Raw genomic sequence first — 20647 nt, 5'->3', positions numbered from 1 at the left:
TTACGAATTATTGTATTTTGGCTAATGTTAGACGCTATTAGACAAATTGTCACTATACAATACAGGTCTATTTAGTATGTAAGTTTTATATTTTAACTTTTTGTACTAGCATTAAGATACAGTAATTTTTATTTCGAGAATGTGCCAGTGCCTAATGTATTATTAAATTAAGTGGACATATTTTTAAGACTGAATTGGATGTTGCATTTACGTGATGTAAGAATAAATTTTCTTTTGTATAGATGGCTTTATTATTTACACCTCTACTGTTTAAAAAATACTTGAAATTATGCAGACTCTGATATATAAAAATAGTTTAAAGCGCGCACCGAGGGTTCCGTAAAAACTTTTAATTATCTCATGAAACTATAAAAAAACTAAAGATTTTTGACCAGATTTTATACTAAGTGTGTACAATTGTACATCTATTTACTGTCAAAAAAAATTGAATGTACAACTCGAGCTCTTTCAAATGGTGTACCTACCTATCCCATTTACTCTACTAGGGCAAGTTAGAAATTTTGCCCCCCTTCCATCATAAATACTTTTTTGTCCTCGTCTACTATTTTTCGCTTCGCTCAGACCAAAAAATTGCCTCGGCTAAAAATGGGTCACTTTATGCCCTTGTTGTACAATCTACTATTAAAAAACGGGTTAAGCTTCGTTCTGAACTATTTTAAATTGATATCGTAAGTAGTTCTCGAGATATTCTGCAATGTGACAGACGGACGGAATGACAGAGTCGCACCAATAATAGTCCGGTGGCCGGCTGCATGAAACAAACCTCATCAAAAAATAGAATATACCTACCCTGTAGAGGTACCTGACATTTAGTAGCTTCCAACGCACTTGGTCGGCCTAGGCTTAACCTGGCAGATTTTGTACAAATGGCAAAAACGTTGGACAAAAATTCATCAAAAAAAATCTCATCGAAAAATAGAATGAAACTTGTATGGTAGGATACCTGACCTTGAGGACAGTAAAAAAAAAGTGGTCGGCCTCACCTTAGCCTGGCAGTTTTTGCAGTCCGACCAGATTTATTGGGTCACGTGAGAGCTACAATTTACCTCATCGAAAAATAGAATGAAACAAACGGATTATAATAGCTAAAATAAGCCTGTTGACGTATGTCTTGGTCGGCCTCACCTTAACCTGGCAGTTTTTGCAGTCCGACCAAATTTATAAAAAAATCATCAAAAAATTTTTATCGAAAAATCGTAAGAAACTTGTATGGTACGATAGCTGCCTTTGAGGACAGTAAAAAAAAAGTGGTCGGCCAAATCCTGTGTTGGCAGGTTCCTGTGTCCGACCAATTTTGTGGTACCACGTGAGAGCTACAATTTACCTCATCGAAAAATAGAATGAAACAAACGGATTATAATAGCTAAAATAAGCCTGTTGACGTATGTCTTGGTCGGCCTCACCTTAACCTGGCAGTTTTTGCAGTCCGACCAAATTTATAAAACAATCATCAAAAAAATTTTTTTTCGAATAATCGTATGAAACTTGTATGGTACGATAGCTGCCTTTGAGGACAGTAAAAAAAAGTGGTCGGCCAAATCCTGTGTTGGCAGGTTCCTGTGTCCGACCAATTTTGTGGTACCACGTGAGAGCTACAATTTACCTCATCGAAAAATAGAATTAAACAAACGGATTATAATAGCTAAAATAAGCCTGTTGACGTATGTCTTGGTCGGCCTCACCTTAACCTGGCAGTTTTTGCAGTCCGACCAAATTTATAAAAAAATCATCAAAAATTTTTATCGAAAAATCGTATGATACTTGTATGGTACGATAGCTGCCTTTGAGGACAGTAAAAAAAAGTGATCGGCCAAATCCTGTGTTGGCAGGTTCCTGTGTCCGACCAATTTTGTGGTACCACGTGAGAGCTACAATTTACCTCATCGAAAAATAGAATGAAACAAACGGATTATAATAGCTAAAATAACCCTGTTGACATATGGCTTAGTCGGGCTCACCGTAGCCTGGCAGTTTTTGCAGTCCGACCAAATTTGTGGTACCACGTGACAGCTACAATTTACCTCATCGAAAAATAGGAAGAAAAAAAAAACGGATTATAATAGCTAAGATAAACCTGTTGACGTATGGCTTGGTCGGCCTCACCTTAGCCTGGCAGTTTTTGCAGTCCGACCAAATTTGAGTTACCATGTGACAGCTACAATTTACCTCATGGAAAAATAGAATGAAACAAACAGATTATAATAGCTAAGATAAACCTGTTGATGTATGGCTTGGTCGGCCTCCCCTTAGCCTGGCAGTTTTTGCAGTCCGACCAAATTTGTGGTACCACGTGACAGCTAGAATTTACCTCATCGAAAAATAGAATGAAACAAATAGATTATAATAGCTAAAATAAACCTGTTGACGTATGGCTTGGTCGGCCTCACCGTAGCCTGGCAGTTTTTGCAGTCCGACCAAATTTGTGGTACCACGTGATAGCTACAATTTACCTCATCGAAAAATAGGACGAAAAAAAACGGATTATAATAGCTAAAATAAACCTGTTGACGTATGTCTGGAGCGGCCTCACCTTAACCTGTCGGTTTTTGCAGACTGACCAAATTTGTGGTACCACGTGACAGCTACAATTTGCCTCATCGAAAAATAGGATGAATAAAAAAAGGATTATAATTGCAAAATAAACCTGTTGACGTATGGCTTGGTCGGCCTCACCTTAGCCAGGCAGTTTTTGCAGTCCGACCACATTTATAAAGAATAATAATTTATATATTGAAAATATGGTTTCTTCGCAGCTTGAACTTAACTTAATAATGCTAACTGAAAAAAGTCACAAGTAAATGAGTCCATGGAGGTCTTAGAGGGCTTTAAAAAAAAAGAAAACATTCAGTTCAAATTTTACGTTTTCTAACTACCGACGTGGTTTCAGAGTAACACTTACGTTGAGATGATGTCTCACAGATGTCAAAAATAAAAAGGTTTTCATCGATTTTTGACAAGTTTTGAATCGTATATCCTACTTTTCCACTACAGATAGAATGAGGAGGCATAACTGACATTTTATCACGCCAGGTGGCGCCTCCATAGTGGAGTTGCTGTCACTGTCAAATCACATACATTGTTTCCAATAAATTGTAAACATTCTCCTTTTTTTAAATTTAAAAACTTTCTTTACCCAACCACATCTGTTTACAATGACTCCTGTGTTCTAACAGTAAGGCAATTGTTTATTAAACACTTGCTTCTGACGCAACACAAAAATCAACCAGACTTTTCAGCATCACGAAGAAGAAATGACATTGTATACGTGGTTCCTAAATGCAAAACTAAGTTCGCTAAGAGATTCATAACTGTTCTAGGTCCAACTCTTTACAACAAAGTAAACAAAAATATAAATTTACGACAACTTACTAGATATTCCTGTAAATTGATGTTGGAAAAATACATGAAATCACTGAACTATGAAAACACGGAAGAACTAATTACTAAGTAAATGGCCAGGCGCACATACACATACACACACACACCCGAAACACGCACACAAACACACACTCACACACACACACACACACACACACACACACACACACACACACACACACATGGCAGGTGGACATACCGTCTTATTCCACAGATAAATGTCTGGCTGAGTCGGAACCATGGTGAAGTCAACTACTATTTGACACAGATGCTTTCGGGTCATGGCTGCTTTCGGGCGTATCTTCATCGTTTCAAACATGATGACTCTCCGGAGTGCCCGACCTGTCCTGGAGTTGTTGAAGACGCGGAGCACGTGTTCTTTGCGTGTCCCCGTTTCAACCTAGTACGAAATGCTCTGGAGACTGTCCTTAAACAAACGATTGAACCAGAGACATTAATAGGAGCAATGCTTATATCAAAGACGGCCTGGGACGCGACGAATGTTTTTGCAACTAAAGTTCTTCAAGACTTGCGTTCGATAGAAAGAGACTTCAAGCACATAAAGGAAGAGCAATTGCTATACCCTCTCCCCACGAAGTAATGCCTAGCGGTGGATCCCGTGGGGAAAGCAGAGGCCGGAGAAAGAGGAGGTTTTTTAGTCGGTATTGAACATCTGAGTCCGACATACCGGGCATAATCCTGATGATACGCAAATGTATTTTTCTGCCTCTTAAAAAAAAAAAAAAAAAAACACACACACACACATGCACGCACAAACACATATGTCAGGATACGCATACATGAATACATAAAACAAACTGATACATATCAAACCTCTACACATACTCATTTAGTTAAATAATCGGAAGAGTCAATAGTAAATAATAGCGTAATTATTAAGTTAATACTATAATTTATCTTTAATAAGTTTGATCGGCTAACTTTGCATATACTACATGTTTACTGGTTATTCGCACAGCCGCGTTGCGGCGGAGAGTCGTATGTTAGTGCTAGTCCTTAGTGACATGCGCCCTTCTGCCTCGTTTCGACTGATGCGAACGAATTAGCTGTTTGTTACTTCCAACAGTTTTATTTCTATTGTGTTTAACTTAACCACATATCTAACTATATGAAAAGTCATGTTATAATATAATATAATAATTAGATAATTAATGTAAACAACGACAAGGGGAATCCTGTTCCACCGTGATACAGTTTTTACTAGTACGGGGATCAGATGACGCTTACTCAATGTTTCATTGCACTTACCTTAAAAACTTATGTGTACAAGTTATTTACAATGTTAAGTTCACCTTGTATCATTCGTTACTTGCAAGCAGTTGTGAGCTATCATTTAGCTAAATAATAAAAACTGCTGATGCCAGCAGATCGTCTACAGGTCGCGCTGGTTCCTTGCTACTTACCAGGTCGGTACAACCCCCGAGGGCGACGGTTTATCAACCAGTGGCGGCCGCCATGATAGCGCCGCCCGGCCTCACGCACCGGTGCCTCCCGAGCCGGCCGCCACGATGGCGCCTCTAGCTTCACACACCGGCGCCTCCTGAGCGGCGGCGGTTGCCATGATGGCATGTTTTTTTTTTCTCCACAATAGTGTGCGACAAATTGTGGAAATATACCTATAGGATCTCCCTTTTTTCCCAAGGACCCGATATGCATAAATCGGTGAGAAAAAGCTTTGAGTACCAAAAACTAAGGCAAATGACAAAGACCGTTTGTGTAGGCTGCATTTTAAGGAAGATAAATATTTTGGAAAGAGTAAATACACAGGTAAGCTAAGTTTTAACGAAGTAGTACATAATTTAGGGCATAATGGCTTGGCCACACATGCTGTATTCCATACGCATCATGACTTTGTGTACCTATCTGATGGGCGGGCGTATATGAAACGCCTTCTTGTACATGCAGGTGATCCAGGTATACACCAAAGCTTAGTTTTCAATCGAACACTTGTAATATAAGAGGAAAAACTGCACGTGAGCCTTCCAAAATTTTAATAAACGGTAAAATACACAAGATAACCTCACATATATTAAGTGATTATCTTTGCATCAAATCAGCCTTTTTTCCATCAACTGTAGCATTTCTCCTTCGAAGCTCGGTTTGTAGAAAAGAAATTCCCACCTTTTACCAGTGGTAACTACTGGGAATAAAAATTCCCAGTAGGTACCACCAAACCGAGTTGGTGGTAACTACTAGGATTTTTTTTTCCCAGTAGTTACCAGTGGTAAAAGGTGGGAAAATAATTCCCAGTAGTTACCACTGATAAGAACTTGGTGGTAACTAGTGGGAATAACCCTTTTATTGTTAATAATTACTGTTAATCATAATCATCTTCGGAGTCGAAGTCTGACGAACTTTCCCCAGACTCCGACTTATCTATTGTTATTTCTTCGACTCGCAAAGGCGTTATGTGTCTTTCAAACCATTTGATCTTATACATTTCATCTCTTAATGTCCAGCCACAATGTGTTGCATCAAATTTGATGCAAGTGGATTCTGCCGCACACTGCCACATTGAATTTATGAAAGCCGTCCGTAACAAGCCATACGTCAACAGGTTTATTTTAGCTATTATAATCCGTTTTTTTTTCATCATATTTTCGATGAGGTAAATTGTAGCTGTCACGTGGTACCACAAATTTGGTCGGGCTGCAAAAACTGCCAGGCTACGGTGAGGCCGACCAAGCCATACGTCAACAGGTTTATTTTAGGTATTATAATCCGTTTGTTTCATTATATTTTTCGATGAGGTAAATTGTAGCTCTCACGTGGTACCACAAAATTGGTCGGACACAGGAACCTGCCAACACAGGATTTGGCCGACCACTTTTTTTTTTACTGTCCTCAAAGGCAGCTATCGTACCATACAAGTTTCATACGATTTTTCGATAAAAAAATGTTTGATGATTTTTTTATAAATTTGGTCGGACTGCAAAAACTGCCAGGTTAAGGTGAGGCTGACCAAGACATACGTCAACAGGCTTATTTTAGCTATTATAATCCGTTTGTTTCATTCTATTTTTCGATGAGGTAAATTGTAGCTCTCACGTGGTACCACAAAATTGGTCGGACACAGGAACCTGCCAACACAGGATTTGGCCGACCACTTTTTTTTTACTGCACTCAAAGGCAGCTATCGTATCATACGATTTTTCGATAAAAAAATGTTTGATGATTTTTTTATAAATTTGGTCGGACTGCAAAAACTGCCAGGTTAAGGTGAGGCCGACCAAGACATACGTCAACAGGCTTATTTTAGCTATTATAATCCGTTTGTTTCATTCTATTTTTCGATGAGGTAAATTGTAGCTCTCACGTGGTACCACAAAATTGGTCGGACACAGGAACCTGCCAACACAGGATTTGGCCGACCACTTTTTTTTTACTGTCCTCAAAGGCAGCTATCGTACCATACAAGTTTCATACGATTTTTCGATAAAAAAATTATGATGATTTTTTTATAAATTTGGTCGGACTGCAAAAACTGCCAGGTTAAGGTGAGGCCGACCAAGACATACGTCAGCAGGCTTATTTTTAGCTATTATAATCCGTTTGTTTCATTCTATTTTTCGATGAGGTAAATTGTAGCTCTCACGTGACCCAATAAATCTGGTCGGACTGCAAAAACTGCCAGGCTAAGGTGAGGCCGACCACTTTTTTTTTACTGTCCTCAAGGTCAGGTATCCTACCATACAAGTTTCATTCTATTTTTCGATGAGGTTTTTTTTGATGAATTTTTGTCCAACGTTTTTGCCATTTGTACAAAATCTGCCAGGTTAAGCCTAGGCCGACCAAGTGCGTTGGAAGCTACTAAATGTCAGGTACCTCTACAGGGTAGGTATATTCTATTTTTTGATGAGGTTTGTTTCATGCAGCCGGCCACCGGACTATAAGGAATTGGTATGGAATTATAAAAAGGGGTGACGCCATGCAGGAGTATAATCTGATCTAGTCTGTTATTTTAAGCCCTTGAGAGAAAATAAACAAAGAAAACTGTGTCTCAGTTATTAGACAATCATAATTTGTAGAGCTAGACCGAGATAAGTGTACAACGATTTTAATAGCACACGCAGTGCAAGCGTTATACGTCATAACTTCATAGAGTTTGACGTTTAAAAATTTTTTTGGGTCCACTCTAGCTATGGTATTTCTGTATTACTGGCTGAATGACGGTTTCACGTGGTTTTCTTTGCTTACATTGCCTCGAGAACATAAAAGAACCGACATGAAATGATATTAGAAAAGTCAGTACTTATTTCAAAACTTCTTATTTATTGCGCGTACCTATGCTAATAATTAAAAGTAGTCTATTTTCCAGTAGATATTTAAATGTAAAATACATGTGTTGTATTCTAAAGGCTTCTAAAATGACTTCATTAGCTTGAACTCACTCGTTGTATGTAGTTCAAAGGCGACTCTGAAGGAATCAAGTATCTGTACTATAGAATAGTAAAGTAAGTAAATATAGTTCGTTTTTTTAAGCATTAGAAATAAGGTAAACAAACTTGATGTGTCTTTTTATTGAAAAACACAAAATAAGTCACGGAAAATATGTAACAATTACCAATCTAGTACGATAACTTATATTCTTCTGCTTTCATAAGTACTTACTGATTTTGAAAAAGCGTTTTTCAATTAAAAGACATGTCTAGATCGCTTACCTTCTTTCTAATGCTAAAAAAAACGAACTATAGTAAAGTTAAAAAACTCGACCCCAACGCAACGCATGAACCGATTTTGATAAAATATGTCTAAGACCCACTGCTAATAAACTGCTTTCAAATGATAATAAAAACCGTACGCAAACCGTACGCTACGGTGCCAAAGACAGACGCATAATATTATAGCAGTCAAACTTATGACACCCCTCTTCTTTGCGTCGGGGTTTAAAAACGACTGGCTCGAAAGAATCTTTACATATAAGTGGGTATTATTCGTTTAACAATAGTGCTGACACTTTTGGATATAGTAAAACCGCATCTGTTATACAAACACCAACAAGTTATTTTGGTCGGCCGAGTACTCCGGTGGTAGGTGTCCAAAACATATTCAGTAGAAGATGGCAAAGTTGAAAAATTTAGGCGCTAAGGGTCTATCTTCTAAACAGATTTTCAATTTCGCGTTTTTTCCACTGACCGAAGAGGATAAAAGGATAAATATGCCCATTTTAACGCAGATGGCTACATATGTAATCGTTAAAAAGAAACATACCTAAATCACAGATTACTGAATCTTTTTGTGTTCCCAATAGATGTGACCATTTATAATCCGTGGGTTTTTGGTTCGCCAGACTATGTAACTATATAATAGTCCGCCAAACCGATTTGTCAGAAGACAAAGGTGCGAGGTGGTTGAATAAAATTCGCGTTAGACCCGTCTATAAATGTGAGTTAATATGTGTTCAAAACGGGAAAGTTTAAAATATTATAAAGGTGCGAAGTACAAAATTTGTACGGGCGATCAATCCTTCGCGCCTAGGTACTTTATTCAAATTTGTCGCCTTTTACCACTGACAAAATCGTTTTGGCCAGTCTGTATCAGTACTAACAGCGTCGCTACTCGTCGTCGAATCTGATGTGCGTGTGCGTGGGCTGCGGCGAGGCGGGCTCGGCCGAGGGCGGGGGTGCGGCGCCGCGGCGCAGCAGGCGCGCGCGCAGGCGCTCGCGGCCGCGCGGCCGCGTCCCCGCCCGCCCCGCCTCCGCGCGCGCCCACTGCTCCTCCTCCTCCGCGCCCGACAGGATGCAGGCGCGGTTGCTGGAGTTGGCGCAGTACTGGAAATTACATCACATTTAAAACACCGGCGGCTCTGTATGCGAGGTCCACCTCGCACTCGACGAAATTTTCACGAGAATCTGTAGCTTAGACAGCAAATAAAAATTAAATGAACGATCATCTGTTTACTTACTTCGTCCGCTGCTTTTGCTGAATCAAAGCGTATGATTATCTCCGACTGACCCTCTTTTGCATCCACATGCAGGGCATGGATATTGCTTCGCACCTGTAACAGTTGGAAATTATAGCACATATGTCACGGTACTAAAAGTCTTTTGAATAAATGAAAAAAAAGTACAATGAAAATCAAATTGCATATAAAAGAAAATTAACAAAAACTCAATTTTTAAGCGACTTCAATTTTATAGAAGGAGGAGGTTCTGTATTCTGTTGTGGCTATTTTTTTTTTTCTATGTACGTTCACCGATTACTTCGACATCCGTAGTCCGATTTGAGTAATTCTTTTTTTGTTTGAAAGGAGCTACCTCTGAGTTGGTCCCATTTTAATTTGGTTCTGTTGTGATGATGGGATCCATGAGGAATTGAGGGAACTCCTCAATTTTTAAAGGCACATGCATGGTGCGTTTTGGGCGTTTTCTTAAGCAACTCGAGCATTTTCTCCCGAAAACCACCAATTTGATGAAGTAGACCTGATGATGATGATTATTTTGATGATAATGATGATGATTTCTTTAAATGTAAGTATGTTCAGCGATTACTCCGGCACCTGTGATCCGATTTGAGTAATTCTTTTTTTTGTTTGGAAGAAGTTACCTCCAAGGTGTTTCCGTATTATTTTTGGTTCTGGTCTGATGATGGAATCCATGAGGAATTGAGGAAACTCCTCAATTTTTAAAGGCACGTGTTAAGTGATTTCGGGGTTTTCTAAAGTAACTCGAGCATTTGCTTCCGAATAACCACCAATTTGATGTACTGCAACTGTAGCCATACCACGAGTTTGACATTGACATATTCGCTAACGTCTTATGCATCTAAATGTAACTTTTTATGCATCTCGCTCACACTAAGGTTAGTACGAGCGAGATGCATAGGAAGTAAGTTACACACATGCTAGCGATTATGTCAATGTCAAACTCGTGGTAAGCTGGTAAGGCTACTGATCGGGGGTTAGGGTTAGGAGTTAAGGGGTCAGGGATTAAGGGGTCGGGGAATGGCGGTTGAAGGGTTGCTGGTTCAGGATCGAGGGGTTCCTGGATCAGGGGTTGATCTGCTGTGAGGTTGAGTGATCGGGGGGCTGAGGGATTGGGTCAGTGGCGGGGCGGTCGGATGGATTTAGTTGACAGGAATTATAATTTCCCAGACGGACTCGAGAAAAATCCTGATTACATATTTACTAAAGTAATAGGTACACGAATTTAGTGTTAAACATGATCTTGTTTTAATTCATGCGTCGCGCTCTTAACAATGCGTTAAAACTAAAAATGGTTAAATAAAAACTTTTTACAAAAAATATGAAACCGACTTCAAAAAGGATGAAATAAAATATTATCCTTTTTTTATGTCTATGCGTTACCAACTGATATGTTTGAAGTCGGTGCCAAGCCAAGTAGTAACAATACCAGTAAAAATAATCAGCTTTATGGCTATAAATCCCATTAGAACTGTACTAATAACTATTATAAATGTGTAAAGAATTCTGTCTGCCTCTTTGTCGCCTTTTCATGGCTAAACAACTGAACCGCTTTAGGTGAAATTTGGCAAGAAGGTAAATTCCTTGAATTGTTTTATATTTTGAAATGTAGTCCTCTGAATAAGGGACGGGAAATAACTCAGTCCCAATCCCACACTTGCGTGCTATAGACTGTTCGAGCATTAGTAAGAAATGCTCTTTAAAAATACGACGGCAAAAAAATGCATTTATATTTACACTAATGTGCCGACAAATATGGTGTGTTCTGAGGTGTGTTCTTAGGTCCAGTCGACGTCAATGATATGTTTACACTTTTGCACCTTACTCCTTTGTAATAAGGCGAAAAATGTAAACATATTTTTAACGTCGACTGTACCTACAGAAAGTACGTTAATTGTCGTCGTGTAAGGCAATCCAACGTAGGTAAATCCTTATCGAATCGCACCAAAGTCATGGTATGGTTCAAAATTTGGCTTGGCACCGACTTTAAACATATCAGTTGGTAACGCATAGACATAAAAAAGGATAATATTTTATTTCATCCTTTTTGAAGTCGGTTTCATTTTTTTTTGTAAAAAGTTTTTATTATATATTATACTTATTTTAAGGACGCAGTGACATTTGTCTCTTACTATGTTTATAATTATAAGCAGTAGTAGTAAAGATTGACATTTGAATCTGAATGTTTGGATGGTTGTTGATAAAAGGTACAATGATTTTGGGACAATTTAAGCATACCGTTCGTTTGGTGTGCCTGATATCACAGCATGGTTCTGGCAGCACCTCTCTGACAAAGACACCTGGGATTCTCTCCAGAGGTGTCACATGCTTACTACTGATTATTTTTCCGGGATTTAAAGCTGTAAATCAAAATGTTACATCAAGGACATTATAACATAACTAATTTTAATCACAACACAGAAACGCCCGAGCAGGTTAAACGCCCGAACAGGTTAGGATGAAATAGGGAATATTACGTAAAACTCTGCGTATTGGGCGCCACTAGCACAGAGGGCCTACCGCTAAACACGAAAATCGAAATTTTGTTATCTGCCCCTCTATCACTCTTGCATATTCAATCGATAGAGTGGCAGATAACGAAATGTCCATTTTCGGGTTTTGCGGCAGGCCCTCTGTAAACAAAATTTATGCAACATCAATTGTGTCTGTCTGTCTGTTACCTCTTCATGCGTAGAATGCTGAAGATATATGGAGATAGTTGAGAACGGGGTAAAGATTACAGATGCAACGGATAGTTGTTTGGCCGGATACCGGATATTCGGCCTGACCATCGGCCGAATATTCGGTATCCGGCCGCCGAAAATACGGCCGGCGGAACTATACCTACACCTGAGCGGTACCCGGTGACCTGTTTCGTAGTGAACGTTCGCGCGGACTCATTTCTATTTTCTAGGTTCGAAATGAGTACCTACGCGTAGGGATTGCAATCCGGTCCGGCGGATCCGGTAATCCGGCCGGATCCGGCACTTTTTAGGAGCTTACCGGATCCGGTTGAAATCACCGGATCCGGACCGGATCCGGGACAATTGAAAAAAAGACCGCACGCAGCACCCACTGCGCGTTTTAGGTGAGATAAAGGCGACGGATAGAGGAAAGAAGTTAAACAGAATAAAGAACGAATGATAAAATCCAAATTTAGTAAAATAAGAAGATATTTAATATGACGATGATTGAGAACAGAAGAGGCTTTCCTCTTCTTTCATGTTGGTGGCACGAATCGGCACGATACGACGATTACTTAAATAATTAGAAGTAAAAATTAAAGGACGGAGATGCCATGGAAGGCATTTGTAACGACCGGTCTGGCCTAGTGAGTGACCATTCAGTGACCCTGCCTATGAAGCCGATGGTCCTGGGTTTGAATACAGGTATGGGCATTTATTTGTGTGATGAACACAGATATTTGTTCCTGAGTTATGGGTGTTTTCTACGTATATAAGCATGTATTTATCAATATACTATACGTATATATATCGTCGCGTAGTAGTACTACCTAGAGCTAGCTAGTACCCATATTACAAGCTTTGCTTGGTTTGGGGCTACGAGTAGGTCGATCTGTATAAAATTGTCCCCAAATATTTATTCTAAAATTATTTATTTATTTGTGATTTAGGCTATAAAACTATTTTCACGGATAAAAAATGAAAGCAAGATAATATTGGGGCGCATTTCATACAATTCTGGTTAAAAGTAAAATATCTTGTTACTAGAATGGATGTCAGCGTTACAAATAATTCCATCAAAGAACAGCTACGAAAACTTGTCCTTTCAAGGAGTTCCATTTCCCATCCCATAATTATCCCATTAACAGGCTTTGGAATCTAATCAAATTTATATTTTTATTGTAAACGTATAAATTTGAGCAGAATGTGAATGATTAAATATAATAAAATTAATAAATGACTTAGACTTCCTAATTTTATTTTTAAATTGAGATTGACTATGTGACACTTTTTAATACTTACTTTTATTTTATTGTTAAAACATTATTTCTTTTAACTTCAAATTGTTGTTTTATGAATACATTTGTAAAAATACCCTTTGTTTCTCATATAACGCATAAAACTTTAAAAATATGTCATTTAATTAACTTTAATATCCTTATACCTAACCGGATCCGGTCCGGCCGGATTGAGGCCAAAATCCGGCCGCATCCGGCCGGATTGAAAATCAATCCGGTTTGCAATCCCTACCTACGCGTGCAAGTGAATGGAATGTTCAAATTGTTTTAAAATAATAAACGAGTACGATTATGACCGTGCTGTCCTATCCGGTATCCGGCCGGATAGTAGGCCGCTATCCGGTATCCGGACGGATATTAAAATAGTGGCCGGATACCGGATAGTAACCGAATATTCGGTGCATCTCTAGTAAAGATATAGGGGTTTCTCAATGTTTGACACCACTGACCCAACAGCACCAGTATTTTGTGCCAGATTTTAAGAGCTAATATCCTCTCCTCTTCATTTCTTAAAAGTTTGATGGTTGGAAGTTCACAATAGCAGATTAATATCTATGCAGACTAAAAATTAATTTATAATAAATTAATAATTACCGGTATCAGCTTCCATTGGAAGTGTTGCAGGCTCGGGTATAGCTGAATAGGAATTCTTCCTATTATACAAATTTAACTTCACTTGTTTCATGTAATTCCTTTGCAGGGTTAAATACTTATTCCTTAATGCTTTCCATTCTGATCTCGGCAAAACTTGGAGGCCCCACAGGGCTCCTTTTGGAGCTTCTTTGGTATTTAACCCATTTGGAGTTTGGCTTTTAGTTTTGGCTGACTTTTTTTTGTTTTTCTTCTTAGTTGGCGAATCTGCATCATCCTTAGATTCGTTGTGGCTAGTTAATTCGTCTTTAGGTTCTTCTTTTACGCGCACCTGTAAAATGTATTGTGTCTGCTGAGTTGTGTTTGATGAATCATGTCTCAATTTAAATTTTTGGGTCTTCCACTACTAAAATTCATAAGCAACCAAAGTCAGCTATTGTTAAGTTTATGATTTTGCTAAATAAATATTAGGCAGCATTTTATTTTGATCAAACAAAGAATCTAAAATTTTGTCCAAAAAAATTCAGTCTTTTTTAAATACTTTTGATGGTTTACATAACAGAATCAGCTAAATAATTATTCAATCAACAACATTTTACCAGTGATCAGCAGAAACAACAGCCTAGCTGCAAACTAATTATTTAATAAGTTCTATTTTATGTTTAATAAAAAATATTACTTACATCATCTATTGGTGTTGTTACACTTTTGCACTCATCCTAAAAAAAAAATTGTGATACTGTAAAGTCTATTTCAATAGAACTTGCTAACTATGTAAACAAACAACTTAACTTTGTTTTATCACTGTTTCTCTTTGAATTTTCACACTACCTCATCAAATACCATTGAAACCATACACATATACACTATAGAAACGGTCCGTTCCGTAAAATACACAAACATATAACTGTATCTTGGATATTTAATTAAAAGTTTAAAATGGGTTCATAAGTTAGGTTATTAGGACCTGTTGGAATGACTGTTTTGTTTCTTTTAAATTCTACAATTGTCTATGATGGGTAGTGTTGTGACTAAAGTTTGTGATATAAACCCGCTACACACTACCCAACCCACGCTCTGTACCTACCGCCAAGGTTATAAAATACATCAATACATCATGCTTAGGTACTAATTTGTCTTCTGATCGTGATTAAACAAATTAAAAATAAGTAACTACTTGTTTTTTACTTTTGGTATTTTATTATTCGATATGGTTTGACATTAGTAAAGTAGTAAGTAGGAGTCTTGGCCATCACTAGTAAATTCATCATAAAGAGACAATTTCAATATGGCGGTTTGTTTACACAGTTAGCAAGTTCTATTGAAATAGACTTTATACTTATGTATTAGAATTTTTATAGAACATAATGAGGGATATGAGATGAGTTTAAAACTTACAGTAGGGGTATCCCTTTTCTCAGAATCTGAGTCTTGCCCCGGCCTCAGTTCTAAGGTTTTGGGTCTTTTATCTTTACTTTTCCTTGATCTTTTCCTGGGTGGTTCATCCTCTTCTTTAGCCTTGATATCTTGTTCTTTCACCATAATGCCAGTTTCTTCTTTAACCTTATCAGGATTTTCTTTTTTGATGTGTGCTTCTTCTTTTATCTTATCTGGCTTTTCTCCTTTTATGTCTACCTCATCTTTTACCTTAATATCATCTGGCTCCTCAACTGAAAACATTTTCACAGAAGAGAGTTCCTCGGGTGGCATGCTTGTGGGCAGTCTGCAACCCATCTTGGTGAAGGCCACTATGCAATTATGTGCATCCTCGGTTTTATCAAATTCTATAAAGGCATAACCCTGGAAGACAAAACAAAACGCCAATTTAGTTAGGTTATTATGGTTATCTTATGATTTATTTTGGTATAAATATTTGCAGGATATAAATAATTCAGAGTTAAACACCAAAAAATTGTGATAAAATATGGATTCAAGCATCAATGATTTTACCAGTAAAATCAAAATGGAGTAACGGGAATAAGTTTTAACAAGCTTATCTGGATAAGCTTAATAATTTAAACTTATAGAAATATTAAACTGCCAATGGAATAAAAAAATTTTTTTGGAAATGCACCTTGATTCTCTGTGAGTTTTTGAACTTGGGTAATGAAATGTATGCAATATGCCCATAATCCGAGAACACCTTCTCAAGCCAGTCCCGGTTGGCGGTCACTGGTATAGACTCCACATACACAGTCCTGGATTCTGCATCATATGGTTCAACTGGAGTTTTTCTTCTTATCTGAAATGTCAGTAGTAGTCAATATGTCATTATGATCGGGGTTAAAATAACACTACTTAGAATTTATTTTATTTACAAGAAATTTGATAGACAGACAGAACAGACAACTTGATTACCTTCTGCCTATCCTCTGATAACTCCAAAATTGTGGAAAACTTCATAGCTTTCGCGATATCAATAACGTCCTGCGTCATGGCGCGAATTTTATTGAACTTTAGAAACACTTCTATAGGCACATATGGGTCGGTTTTAATTAATTCACCGAGAAATCTATCTTTCGTGAGATTTGCATCACTGAAATAGAACTCCATTTGCTTGAGTATTTTATCATATAAAAGCTTTTTACGATGCCGCACTCTCTTCCTACCGTGGGACTCATGTTTTGTCGTACTATCGATAGTAGTTGGAGTTTCCGATTCCGACATATTTATTTACTGAATATAAAGTATATTTTGCACCACGAATCACACTAATAAGTACACGGTAGTGTCTGTAGTCGACCGGCTATTTTACTGTTTCATTCGATTCGAGCTCAAAGAGTAATCAAACCTGATCAAACCTTACAAAATGCTTGTCAATTTGACATACACGGATCACGATTATTGCCATGTAGTAATATGATAGTAATAGTAGTAATGACGGTCAAGCAAATCTTGTCAGTAAAAAAAGGCGCGAAATTCAAATTTTCTATGGGACGATATCCCTTCACACCTACATATTTCAAATTTGCCGCCTTTTTCTACTGACAAGATCTGCTTGACCAAGTATATATACGTAGACCATAATTTAAATCAACACTTAATTTGAATTAAATTATTGGTTCTTGATTACGGGGCGTATTAGCATACAGTTAAATTAAAACATGGTTAAAAGAAGTAATTTGTTGAATTATTACGGAATTTTATCAAAAAATGTCAACACTTAAAAATAGACAAATCTCTTTTTTTTTTATTTAAAGATTCCCATTCATGTCGGGTAGATAATATTGTCACCGGACCAATAACGAACTATGCGACCGTGCATCTGACTAATCGCACAAATGTGAATTAAGCGTGTAAACTCCACTTTAGATAAAAATATTGATAACCAATCTGTGGATGCAGTGCAGTGGACCAGTGCAAGACCAGTGTACGTTTGACATTCTGAGTTTTTGGTGGTTGAGTTTTAGCGGAGTATATATGTGGGAGAAACAATTGTTTGGTAGTTACTAGGAAGGTTTTAAATCATGAATACAGTTTTCATGCCCTAGTCTTAATTGGTTTAGTGTAATATTGTGGTTTCGCCTTTATTTCTATGATGTGCCTTTACCTTGTGTACCGTCGATAGATCTCGTACACATCTCGTAGATAGGTTTGTGCTCGAGAGGAAGATGACGGTTTTAATCTGCTACTGTGTTATTATTTCCGCTTAATTGCACGATAACTATATTCAAGATGACAACAAATACAAAATCAGCCAATGTTACGTTGAGGCCGATTGAGGTGCCGAAAGCTTTGCAGGATGGCGAGAAGTTCATGAAATGGGATGAGGTATATTAATTAATTAATTAATTATTTTAATGAGTTGAATATTCAAGTATAATATACTATAAGTATATTTTTTATTTGGTCAATAGGATTCAGGCCAGACAGGTCTGCCAGTTACCCTGAGGGTGGATGCCAAGGGGTTCTTCCTGTTTTGGACTGACCAGAATATGGAAGTGGAGATGCTGGACATTGCCACCATCAGAGATGTGAGGACAGGAATCCAGGCTAAGGTCCCAAAAGTAAGTAATAAATATATTTATTATGATATAATTTATTTTCACAGTAAAATTTTGTGACATCGGTACCTATTTCATAGATATTGAACCTTATCAATGTATAAATACTATTTCAGAAAAAATTACAATGATCAAATGTTCATTAGTAGAGATTGATACTCTGCTAATGAACATTTGATCAATCATAATGATCATTTATTGTGTTTGAAACAATTGCTAACTATGCCAACTCAGGTTCATGGCTAGAAGAGTCATATATTCTTCATCATCTCAGCCATAAGACGTCCACTGCTGAACATAGGCCTATAGGCATATATTCTTATTGATGTCTAATTGGAATTGTGCATTTTTTCTTACCTGACTTGTAATTAAGGTGTTCTACCAATTGATGTGGCCCATACAATACAATAACTCTTTATTGCTTACCTTAAACTACATAAAAATTACACAGACATAGAAGGATTAGATGTTAGTGGTCCATACTAAATTTTTTTTATCGTTTTGAGTTTCTTAGACTGAATTACACTTGCTTGTTAGTGATCTTTATTTATTTAACTTATACTAATGGCATTCAAAGTGTTTAATGCTATTTATAAATATTAACTTTATTAATAACGAACACTTTATTTAACTTAAAAAAGTAAATTCTTGGTTGTTGTTGTTGTCAACAAATGGGCATAAATAATTTTCATTTTTTAAAACATGTGTAATAATAAAAATATATCTGCCGTGTCCGTGTGCCGCTGGGTAATGTTTGATCCTAAAACGATGCAAATGAAAATATATCGGGTGGAACTAACTGGGAATTGTTCAGGCTACATACTAATATTTTTGACCGTTTTTGAGATACAGTTTGTAAAACATTAGTGCTAAAATCTTTATGTTTCAACCCTAGCAAGTAGATCCTATTGAATGACATGAGATTGTGTCAATTTAAAATGTAAATAACTTTGTAGGGTTGTCACTGATATAAAATATTTCATTTTAATGATTTTGTTTTACTTTTAAATCCAGCTTTACGATTATAATAACTCGATTGTAGATCACTTAGGCCCACTTGCACCATCCCACTAACCCGGGTTTAAGCAGTTTAACCGTCAACCCAGTGTCAAATTGTACTGGTAACCATGGTAACTCCAGGTTTAACCGGTTAACCCCGGTTTAGTGGAATGGTGCAAGTGGGCCTTAGATGACATCCTTTCTGCTCAGTCTCTAGAAATGTTCCATCCTGTATACATAGACTCGATCATTATCATATGTTCCGTACTGAAATGGACACCATGTATACTTAAGTACATACATATAAAACAGACATTACTCAGGAACAAACACACACATACATACCTATAACTGCTCTAACCGGGGTTCGAACCCCGAATCTCATGTTTCGTAGGCAGGGTCACTACTGTCACTAGCGACTAGGCTAGAACGCCGAAGGTAGGAGTACCTAATTCAGTAACCAATTATTGTTTATTAAAATAATTACATAGCATATGGTTCGAATTATGCCCATCTCTGAATATAACATTAACTACACTGATTTAAACTTTCACGATTTTTACACATTATTAAATTGTACAACGGGAGTAACGATTAAGTCCCGTTGTACAATTTAATAATATTAACTACTTCAATATGAATACGTGTTAATTCCCACGATGAACCGTTTCATGATATGAAGCCATTAAGTGTCCATATTGTATTGGTTGTTTCACGACACGGCCGAGGCGTGGAAATTGCGGGGCGCGGTGGCCATAATGCTTATAATTTATGTGCCCTTCCATAACTGAGCTATGTAAAGTAAACAGCCACTGTGGGTTGATGACATTTTTGTGATCCACACAACCTTAGGTACCTATTCTTGTTTTAACATGGACCGCTATTTAATGTTTTTTACCATATGATACTGGGGTATACAAGTAGAATAAAGGTTTTCACAAACGTCTATCGACTTCCGAAGATAAACCGAAATTCGTTTTCCCGAGTTTTCTCCGACATCCTGATATTGTTCAGTACGGATATTATTAAAGGAAATGCTGCGAAAACATTTAAGCCTTTAATTATAAACTGAAATAGATGTCATATACTAAAGAAAACCGGGCAAGTGCGAGTCGGACTCGCGCACGAAGGGTTTCGTACCATAATGCAAAAAACGGTCACCCATCCAAGTACTGACCCCGCCCGACGTTGCTTAACTTCGGTCAAAAATCACGTTTGTTGTATGGGAGCCCCACTTAAATCTTTATTTTATTCTGTTTTTAGTATTTGTTGTTATAGCGGCAACAGAATACATTATCTGTGAAAATTTCAACTGTCTAGCTATCACGGTTCGTGAGATACAGCCTGGTGACAGACGGACGGACGGACGGAAGGACGGACGGACAGCGGAGTCTTAGTAATAGGGTCCCCTTTTACCCTTTGGGTACGGAACCCTAAAAAGTGACCAAGTCCACCGGTGGCCGAGGCCGGAATCGAACCGGCGTAACCCTTTAATCGTCAAGAACGCTTTAATAGTACATTACAATACAAGTGCCAAAAGTAGGAAATTCACAATTCGAATTACCTTTTCGTAGGTACGTGTATTGTACCATGTTTTACAGTGTACTGTAAAACAGGTATACGGTACGTACAGGTATGTAGGTCTGTATAGGTATGTATACCTATGGCCCTTTAAATTTTCGACATACGCACGTATAGTGCTGGTTACCGCACTAAGGTGGTAAATTA

General features: G+C 37.6%; 2 protein-coding genes across 3 annotated transcripts in view; one reads left to right on the top strand and one right to left on the bottom strand.

Moving 5' to 3' along the window:
* Positions 1 to 7721: 7721 nt before the first annotated feature.
* On the bottom strand, positions 7722 to 16686 carry LOC134792341 (la-related protein 7). Of its 2 annotated transcripts, XM_063763616.1 has the most exons (9): positions 16275 to 16686; positions 15991 to 16158; positions 15564 to 15716; positions 15315 to 15521; positions 14600 to 14635; positions 13920 to 14247; positions 11582 to 11703; positions 9326 to 9418; positions 7722 to 9191 (listed from the first exon to the last, which is right to left on the bottom strand). In XM_063763616.1, exons 1-9 carry the CDS (start codon positions 16581 to 16583, stop codon positions 8976 to 8978), a joined length of 1632 nt encoding a protein of 543 aa, XP_063619686.1. In that variant the 5' UTR covers positions 16584 to 16686; the 3' UTR covers positions 7722 to 8975. The 2 variants fall into 2 exon arrangements, with proteins under 2 accessions (XP_063619686.1, XP_063619680.1); XM_063763610.1 differs by having other exon boundaries at positions 7725 to 9191; positions 15315 to 15716; positions 16275 to 16685.
* Positions 16687 to 17268: 582 nt separating this feature from the next.
* LOC134797954 (1-phosphatidylinositol 4,5-bisphosphate phosphodiesterase classes I and II) overlaps positions 17269 to 20647 on the top strand; it is an 85008-nt gene continuing 81629 nt past the window's right edge. Inside the window, exons 1-2 of the mRNA XM_063770296.1 lie at positions 17269 to 17687; positions 17774 to 17923. Of these exons, the coding sequence (XP_063626366.1) occupies positions 17592 to 17687; positions 17774 to 17923 (246 nt within the window). The 5' untranslated portion in view covers positions 17269 to 17591. The remainder of the gene's footprint in view (positions 17688 to 17773; positions 17924 to 20647) is intronic.

This window comes from Cydia splendana, chromosome 1, assembly GCF_910591565.1.
Source record: "Cydia splendana chromosome 1, ilCydSple1.2, whole genome shotgun sequence".
Classification (NCBI taxonomy): domain Eukaryota; kingdom Metazoa; phylum Arthropoda; class Insecta; order Lepidoptera; family Tortricidae; genus Cydia; species Cydia splendana.
This window is presented reverse-complemented; position numbering and strand designations above follow the sequence as displayed.

What these genes read in the sequence shown, in the direction of transcription:
- LOC134792341 (XM_063763610.1), bottom strand. Translation starts at nt 16,583, where the DNA reads ATGTCGGAATCGGAAACTCCAACTACTATCGATAGTACGACAAAACAT. An exon ending in AAAACTCACAGAGAATCAAG is followed by an intron (nt 15,717 to 15,990) that starts GTGCATTTCCAA and finishes TTTGTCTTCCAG; the next exon opens with GGTTATGCCTTTATAGAATT. An exon ending in TCAGGCACACCAAACGAACG is followed by an intron (nt 9,419 to 11,581) that starts GTATGCTTAAAT and finishes CAACTGTTACAG; the next exon opens with GTGCGAAGCAATATCCATGC.